This window comes from Entelurus aequoreus, linkage group LG22 (assembly GCF_033978785.1).
Source record: "Entelurus aequoreus isolate RoL-2023_Sb linkage group LG22, RoL_Eaeq_v1.1, whole genome shotgun sequence".
Taxonomy (NCBI): Eukaryota; Metazoa; Chordata; class Actinopteri; order Syngnathiformes; family Syngnathidae; genus Entelurus; species Entelurus aequoreus.
Genome location: NC_084752.1, coordinates 37166029 through 37176146, shown reverse-complemented (window position 1 = coordinate 37176146; position 10118 = coordinate 37166029). Strand labels below are relative to the sequence as shown.

At 46.6% G+C, this 10118-nt stretch overlaps 1 protein-coding gene across 1 annotated transcript in view; it reads right to left on the bottom strand.

The window, feature by feature from the left end:
* Positions 1 to 597: 597 nt before the first annotated feature.
* The window catches only part of LOC133639411 (presenilin-2-like), a 22797-nt gene continuing 13276 nt past the window's right edge, over positions 598 to 10118 (bottom strand). The window contains exons 6-11 of the mRNA XM_062032703.1: positions 6747 to 6967; positions 6586 to 6684; positions 6437 to 6502; positions 6243 to 6311; positions 5955 to 6070; positions 598 to 942 (exon numbers count right to left, since the gene is read on the bottom strand). Coding sequence (XP_061888687.1) covers positions 787 to 942; positions 5955 to 6070; positions 6243 to 6311; positions 6437 to 6502; positions 6586 to 6684; positions 6747 to 6967 — 727 coding nt within the window. The 3' untranslated portion in view covers positions 598 to 786. The remainder of the gene's footprint in view (positions 943 to 5954; positions 6071 to 6242; positions 6312 to 6436; positions 6503 to 6585; positions 6685 to 6746; positions 6968 to 10118) is intronic.

Here is a 10118-nt window from a genome sequence, read left to right as displayed (position 1 = left end):
AGACCAGAGTCAGATGTAGAACTGATGTGCTGCCAGTAGACCAGAGTCAGATGTAGAACTGATGTGCTGCCAGTAGACCAGAGTCACATGTAGAACTGATGTGCTGCCAGTAGACCAGAGTCAGATGTAGAACTGATGTGCTGCCAGTAGACCAGAGTCAGATGTAGAACTGATGTGCTGCCAGTAGACCAGAGTCAGATGTAGAACTGATGTGCTGCCAGTAGACCAGAGTCAGATGTAGAACTGATGTGCTGCCAGTAGACCAGAGTCAGATGTAGAACTGATGTGCTGCCAGTAGACCAGAGTCACATGTAGAACTGATGTGCTGCCAGTAGACCAGAGTCAGATGTAGAACTGATGTGCTGCCAGTAGACCAGAGTCAGATGTAGAACTGATGTGCTGCCAGTAGACCAGAGTCACATGTAGAACTGATGTGCTGCCAGTAGACCAGAGTCAGATGTAGAACTGATGTGCTGCCAGTAGACCAGAGTCAGATGTAGAACTGATGTGCTGCCAGTAGACCAGAGTCAGATGTAGAACTGATGTGCTGCCAGTAGACCAGAGTCAGATGTAGAACTGATGTGCTGCCAGTAGACCAGAGTCAGATGTAGAACTGATGTGCTGCCAGTAGACCAGAGTCACATGTAGAACTGATGTGCTGCCAGTAGACCAGAGTCAGATGTAGAACTGATGTGCTGCCAGTAGACCAGAGTCAGATGTAGAACTGATGTGCTGCCAGTAGACCAGAGTCACATGTAGAACTGATGTGCTGCCAGTAGACCAGAGTCAGATGTAGAACTGATGTGCTGCCAGGCGGTCCATGAAAGGTTGGACCAGCAAGTCGGTGGAGAAGTAGAAGATGAGACCAAAGGTGATGGAGATGGGCAAGGCTGGCAGAGCCTTTTTATAGATGGCCAGCAGCAGCAGAGTCACACACAGACCCTGGAACACACACACACACACACACACACACACACACACACACACACACACACACACACACACACACACACACACACACACACACACACACACACACACACACACACACACACACACACACACACACACACACACACACACACACACACACACACACACACACAGTCAGCTAGAGCTACAGCTATCAAACATTTTAGTAATCGAATATTCTATCCAATATCCTGACCGATTAATCGAGTAATCGAATAAATCTTTTCTTTTTTTGTGTCCTGTCCAGCTTTTCAGGCAAATCTACTATATCTACATCATCTACATCTACTATATGATCATCTACATCTACTATATGATCATATAGTAGATGTAGATGATCATATAGTAGATGTAGATGATCATATAGTAGATGTAGATGATCATATAGTAGATGTAGATGATCATATAGTTTGATGTAGATGATCATATAGTAGATGTAGATGATCATATAGTAGATGTAGATGATCATATAGTAGATGTAGATGATCATATAGTAGATGTAGATGATCATATAGTAGATGTAGATGATCATATAGTAGATGTAGATGATCATATAGTAGATGTAGATGTTCATATAGTAGATGTAGATGATCATCTAGTAGATGTAGATGATCATATAGTAGATGTAGATGATCATATAGTAGATGTAGATGATTATATAGTAGATGTAGATGATCATATAGTAGATGTAGATGATCATATAGTAGATGTAGATGACTATATAGTAGATGTAGATGATCATATAGTAGATGTAGATGATCATATAGTAGATGTAGATGACTATATAGTAGATGTAGATGATCATATAGTAGATGTAGATGATCATATAGTAGATGTAGATGATCATATAGTAGATGTAGATGATCATATAGTAGATGTAGATGATCATATAGTAGATGTAGATGATCATATAGTAGATGTAGATGATCATATAGTAGATGTAGATGATCATATAGTAGATGTAGATGATCATATAGTAGATGTAGATGATCATATAGTAGATGTAGCTGATCATATAGCAGATGTAGATGATCATATAGTAGATGTAGATGATCATATAGTAGATGTAGATGATCATATAGTAGATGTAGATGATCATATAGTAGATGTAGATGATCTATAGCTGCTGTACACATTTACTTTACACAAGAGAAGTGTGGGAAACTTCTCATGTTGCCTTATTTGTATTTGACTTGTATTTATATTATCATTTGGTGCAGCTGGAGCAGTATTTTTACTTTATTAAGGTTTAATTATACATGTAAAGATGTGCCCTCGATTATTGCGTTTGGCCTAATTGTCTTTTATTTCCTAAACGCCTGTTTGTATTATTGAAGGCTGACACGCACAGCTGAAATGTGCCCATGGTTGATGGTGCCAATTTGTGTGTGCTAATAACAACAGGTGCGCTGACAGCCCTATGTGCCGTGTGGTGTGAGCGCATACACCAAGTTCTTGTCTCTGGTGTGTTTTTGATGATGATTATACGGAAGCGTTTAGATGGTGGTTTCTCCACGCAAATCTGCTGAGCTGTTTTCAAGTTGCCAACAATACATGAACATGAAGACAAACCACTTAATAATGACGACAACAGTTTGACAGTTTAAGAATGCAACACAGTTCACTGCATGCAAAATAGTCATCAATGTTCATTTTGCCATCATAACATGTTTGAGGTGAAAACACATTTATATATAAAACATTACTTCAAAATTAATATTCCCTGACCAAGTTAAAATAAAATTATATTCTTAGTATCAACAATAAAACAATAGAACAGTTTTCATGATATCAAACAAAGTGGATCAGGTAGTGCCTTTAATACTGCATTTGAAATGTGAGATGTGTGACGTAAACACGCTGTGCAACACCTAAACATTTGAAATGTGCAGCGTGTGATGTGTGACGTAAACACGCTGTGCGACACCTAAACATTTGACATGTGCAGCGTATGATGTGTGACGTAAACACGCTGTGCAACACCTAAACATTTGAAATGTGCAGCGTGTGATGTGTGACGTAAACACGCTGTGCAACACCTAAACATTTGAAATGTGCAGTGTATGATGTGTGACGTAAACATGCTGTGCAACACCTAAACATTTGACATGTGCAGTGTATGATGTGTGACGTAAACACGCTGTGCAACACCTAAACATTTGAAATGTGCAGTGTATGATGTGTGACGTAAACATGCTGTGCAACACCTAAACATTTGACATGTGCAGTGTATGATGTGTGACGTAAACACGCTGTGCAACACCTAAACATTTGAAATGTGCAGCGTGTGATGTGTGACGTAAACACGCTGTGCAACACCTAAACATTTGAAATGTGCAGTGTATGATGTGTGACGTAAACACGCTGTGCAACACCTAAACATTTGAAATGTGCAGCGTGTGATGTGTGACGTAAACACGCTGTGCAACACCTAAACATTTGAAATGTGCAGTGTATGATGTGTGACGTAAACACGCTGTGCAACACCTAAACATTTGAAATGTGCAGCGTGTGATGTGTGACGTAAACACGCTGTGCAACACCTAAACATTTGAAATGTGCAGTGTGTGATGTGTGACGTAAACACGCTGTGCAACACCTAAACATTTGAAATGTGCAGCGTATGATGTGTGATGTAAACACGCTGTGCAACACCTAAACATTTGAAATGTGCAGCGTGTGATGTGTGACGTAAACACGCTGTGCAACACCTAAACATTTGAAATGTGCAGCTTATGATGTGTGACGTAAACACGCTGTGCAACACCTAAACATTTGAAATGTGCAGCGTGTGATGTGTGACGTAAACACGCTGTGCAACACCTAAACATTTGACATGTGCAGTGTGTGATGTTTGACGTAAACACGCTGTGCAACACCTAAACATTTGACATGTGCAGCGTGTGATGTGTGACGTAAACACGCTGTGCAACACCTAAACATTTGACATGTGCAGCGTGTGATGTGTGACGTAAACACGCTGTGCAACACCTAAACATTTGAAATGTGCAGCGTGTGATGTGTGACGTAAACACGCTGTGCAACACCTAAACATTTGACATGTGCAGTGTGTGATGTGTGACGTAAACACGCTGTGCAACACCTAAACATTTGAAATGTGCAGCGTGTGATGTGTGACGTAAACACGCTGTGCAACACCTAAACATTTGACATGTGCAGTGTGTGATGTGTGACGTAAACACGCTGTGCAACACCTAAACTTTTGAAATGTGCAGCGTGTGATGTGTGACGTAAACACGCTGTGCAACACCTAAACATTTGAAATGTGCAGCGTGTGATGTGTGACGTAAACACGCTGTGCAACACCTAAACATTTGACATGTGCAGCGTATGATGTGTGACGTAAACACGCTGTGCAACACCTAAACATTTGACATGTGCAGTGTATGATGTGTGACGTAAACACGCCGTGCAACACCTAAACATTTGACATGTGCAGCGTATGATGTGTGATGTAAACACGCTGTGCAACACCTAAACATTTGAAATGTGCAGCGTGTGATGTGTGACGTAAACACGCTGTGCAACACCTAAACATTTGAAATGTGCAGTGTATGATGTGTGACGTAAACACGCTGTGCAACACCTAAACATTTGAAATGTGCAGTGTATGATGTGTGACGTAAACACGCTGTGCAACACCTAAACATTTGAAATGTGCAGCGTGTGATGTGTGACGTAAACACACTGTGCAACACCTAAACATTTGAAATGTGCAGCGTATGATGTGTGACGTAAACACGCTGTGCAACACCTAAACATTTGAAATGTGCAGCGTATGATGTGTGACGTAAACACGCTGTGCAACACCTAAACATTTGACATGTGCAGTGTGTGATGTGTGACGTAAACACGCTGTGCAACACCTAAACATTTTACATGTGCAGTGTATGATGTGTGACGTAAACACGCTGTGCAACACCTAAACATTTGAAATGTGCAGCGTATGATGTGTGACGTAAACACGCTGTGCAACACCTAAACATTTGACATGTGCAGCGTATGATGTGTGACGTAAACACGCTGTGCAACACCTAAACATTTGAAATGTGCAGCGTGTGATGTGTGACGTAAACACGCTGTGCAACACCTAAACATTTGAAATGTGCAGCGTATGTGTGACGTAAACACGCTGTGCAACACCTAAACATTTGAAATGCGCAGCGTGTGATGTGTGACGTAAACACGCTGTGCAACACCTAAACATTTGAAATGTGCAGCTTATGATGTGTGACGTAAACACGCTGTGCAACACCTAAACATTTGAAATGTGCAGCGTGTGATGTGTAACGTAAACACGCTGTGCAACACCTAAACATTTGAAATGTGCAGCGTATGTGTGACGTAAACACGCTGTGCAACACCTAAACATTTGAAATGTGCAGCGTATGATGTGTGACGTAAACACGCTGTGCAACACCTAAACATTTGAAATGTGCAGCGTGTGATGTGTGACGTAAACACGCTGTGCAACACCTAAACATTTGAAATGTGCAGCATGTGATGTGTGACGTAAACACGCTGTGCAACACCTAAACATTTGACATGTGCAGCGTGTGATGTGTGACGTAAACACGCTGTGCAACACCTAAACATTTGACATGTGCAGCGTGTGATGTGTGACGTAAACACGCTGTGCAACACCTAAACATTTGAAATGTGCAGCGTGTGATGTGTGACGTAAACACGCTGTGCAACACCTAAACATTTGACATGTGCAGCGTGTGATGTGTGACGTAAACACGCTGTGCAACACCTAAACATTTGACATGTGCAGCGTGTGATGTGTGATGTAAACACGCTGTGCAACACCTAAACATTTGACATGTGCAGTGTATGATGTGTGACGTAAACACGCTGTGCAACACCTAAACATTTGAAATGTGCAGCGTATGATGTGTGACGAAGCTATTTGTGTGTGTGTGTGTGTGTGTGTGCGTGCGTGAGTGTGTGTGTCTCACAATCAAGATGGCGACAAAGCAGGCCAGTGTGGTGTTCCAGTCTCCACCACTCACCACCGCTTTACCCACCAGCACACTGTAGAAGATGAAGTCACCTAGACCCAGCTTTACTCCTCCTATACACACACACACACACACACACACACACACACACACACACACACACACACACACACACACACACACACACACACACACACACACACACACACACACACACACACACACACACACAGAGGAGTCACATGGGCATCAAGAAGGCAGCTGATTGGCCGTGAAGACACTCACTCTCCTCCTGCACTTCCTGTAAGGAGCACTGTGTCTCCGCCTCCCCGTGGCTTTGCTCCGCCTCCTCATCTGTCACACGCAACACAGTCACAGGTGAGGTCACTCTCCAGGTTTAACCTTTGACCTCTTGGGGAGAAAAGGGGTGTGGCCACCTATGACAAGTCCCTCCCCCTTCCCTTCCCACAATTCGGCACCTGTTTGGCGTTCCGGTGGCTCCGCCTCCGCCGGGCTGGCCATCCCCACCGTCCACGCCATGGCAGCTGCAGGGTGACAGTGTGAGGGTGAAAGGTCATGTGGTCACTTACAGGAGTAGACGCAGGGTGAAAGGTCATAGGTCACTTACAGGAGTAGATGAGGGCGGGGAAGATGGGTTCATTACGTTCCTGGGCCGTCTCCACCAGCAACCTGAGAGGACCTTTGGGACTCAGCACGGCCACCAGGTCTGTCGGCAGCAAAGCATTATGGGAAGGCGGCTACACCACAAGGGCTCTAAAGGTCACGCACCGTAAACAGAGATGGCGCCCAGGATGACCCACGCTGACCACTCAGGCAGGTACTTGATGAAGACCAGCGCCATGAGGGCACTGATGAGGATCAGGTAGACCTGCTGCAGCTGCAGGGGTCCTTTCCAGTGGATGCTCATCATTCCCACTGCACCAAAGTTCCAGATCAGCAGCACCACCGACACGTAGTCCATGGCCACGTTGTAGGTCTTGAACACCTCACTGCGGCACAAACACACTCTGGGCACCTGAACGCATCATGGCCACGTTGTAGGTCTTGAACACCTCACTGCGGCACAAACACACTCTGGGCACCTGAACGCATCATGGCCACGTTGTAGGTCTTGAACACCTCACTGCGGCACAAACACACTCTGGGCACCTGAACGCATCATGGCCACGTTGTAGGTCTTGAACACCTCACTGCGGCACAAACACACTCTGGGCACCTGAACGCTTCATGGCCACGTTGTAGGTCTTGAACACCTCACTGCGGCACAAACACACTCGGGGCACCTGAACGCATCATGGCCACGTTGTAGGTCTTGAACACCTCACTGCGGCAGAAACACACTCTGGGCACCTGAACGCATCATGGCCACGTTGTAGGTCTTGAACACCTCACTGCGGCACAAACACACTCTGGGCACCTGAACGCATCATGGCCACGTTGTAGGTCTTGAACACCTCACTGCGGCACAAACACACTCTGGGCACCTGAACGCATCATGGCCACGTTGTAGGTCTTGAACACCTCACTGCGGCACAAACACACTCTGGGCACCTGAACGCATCATGGCCACGTTGTAGGTCTTGAACACCTCACTGCGGCACAAACACACTCTGGGCACCTGAACGCTTCATGGCCACGTTGTAGGTCTTGAACACCTCACTGCGGCACAAACACACTCTGGGCACCTGAACGCATCATGGCCACGTTGTAGGTCTTGAACACCTCACTGCGGCACAAACACACTCTGGGCACCTGAACGCATCATGGCCACGTTGTAGGTCTTGAACACCTCACTGCGACACAAACACACTCTGGGCACCTGAACGCATCATGGCCACGTTGTAGGTCTTGAACACCTCACTGCGGCACAAACACACTCTGGGCACCTGAACGCTTCATGGCCACGTTGTAGGTCTTGAACACCTCACTGCCGCACAAACACACTCTGGGCACCTGAACGCATCATGGCCACGTTGTAGGTCTTGAACACCTCACTGCGACACAAACACACTCTGGGCACCTGAACGCATCATGGCCACGTTGTAGGTCTTGAACACCTCACTGCGGCACAAACACACTCTGGGCACCTGAACGCTTCATGGCCACGTTGTAGGTCTTGAACACCTCACTGCGGCACAAACACACTCTGGGCACCTGAACGCATCATGGCCACGTTGTAGGTCTTGAACACCTCACTGCGGCACAAACACACTCTGGGCACCTGAACGCATCATGGCCACGTTGTAGGTCTTGAACACCTCACTGCGGCACAAACACACTCTGGGCACCTAAACGCATCATGGCCACGTTGTAGGTCTTGAACACCTCACTGCGGCACAAACACACTCTGGGCACCTGAACGCATCATGGCCACGTTGTAGGTCTTGAACACCTCACTGCGACACAAACACACTCTGGGCACCTGAACGCTTCATGGCCACGTTGTAGGTCTTGAACACCTCACTGCAGCACAAACACACTCTGGGCACCTGAACGCATCATGGCCACGTTGTAGGTCTTGAACACCTCACTGCGACACAGACACACTCCGGGCACCTGAACGCATCGTGGCCACGTTGTAGGTCTTGAACACCTTACTGCGGCACAAACACACTCCGGGCACCTGAACGCTTCATGGCCACGTTGTAGGTCTTGAACACCTCACTGCGGCACAAACACACTCTGGGCACCTGAACGCATCATGGCCACGTTGTAGGTCTTGAACACCTCACTGCCGCACAAACACACTCTGGGCACCTGAACGCATCATGGCCACGTTGTAGGTCTTGAACACCTCACTGCGGCACAAACACACTCTGGGCACCTGAACGCATCATGGCCACGTTGTAGGTCTTGAACACCTCACTGGGGGCGGTATAGCTCGGTTGGTAGAGCGGCCGTGCCAGCAACTTGAGGGTTGCAGGTTCGATCCCCGCTTCCGCCATCCTAGTCACTGCCGTTGTGTCCTTGGGCAAGACACTTTACCCACCTGCTCCCAGTGCCACCCACACTGGTTTAAATGTAACTTAGATATTGGGTTTCACAATGTAAAGCGCTTTGAGTCACTTGAGAAAAAGCGCTATATAAATGTAATTCACTTCACTTCACTTCACTGCGGCACAAACACACTCGGGGCACCTGAACGCATCATGGCCACGTTGTAGGTCTTGAACACCTCACTGCGGCACAAACACACTCTGGGCACCTGAACGCATCATGGCCACGTTGTAGGTCTTGAACACCTCACTGCGGCACAAACACACTCTGGGCACCTGAACGCATCATGGCCACGTTGTAGGTCTTGAACACCTCACTGCGGCACAAACACACTCTGGGCACGTTGTAGGTCTTGAACACCTCACTGCGGCACAAACACACTCTGGGCACCTGAACGCATCATGGCCATGTTGTAGGTCTTGAACACCTCACTGCGACACAAACACACTCTGGGCACCTGAACGCTTCATGGCCACGTTGTAGGTCTTGAACACCTCACTGCCGCACAAACACACTCTGGGCCCCTGAACGCATCATGGCCACGTTGTAGGTCTTGAACACCTCACTGCGACACAAACACGTCCTGTCTAACGTGGTCAGTGAACGCATCACGTCCTGTCGGTAAACGCATCACGTCCGGCCTAACGTGGTCGGTGAACGCATCACGTCCTGTCGGTAAACACATCACGTCCTGCCTAACGTGGTGGGTGAACGCATCACGTACTAACATGGTCAGTGAAGGCATCATGTACTGACTAACATGGTCAGTGAAGGCATCACATACTGACTAACATGGTCAGTGAAGGCATCATGTACTGACTAACATGGTCAGTGAAGGCATCACATACTGATTAACATGGTCAGTGAAGGCATCACGTACTGACTAACATAGTCAGTGAAGTCTTCACGTACTGACTAACATGGTCAGTGAAGGCATCACGTACTAACATGGTCAGTGAAGGCATCATGTACTGACTAACATGGTCAGTGAAGGCATCATGTACTGACTAACATGGTCAGTGAAGGCATCACGTACTAACATGGTCAGTTAAGGCATCATGTACCGACTAACATGGTCAGTGAAGGCATCATGTACTGACTAACATGGTCAGTGAAGGCATCATGTACTGACTAACATGGTCA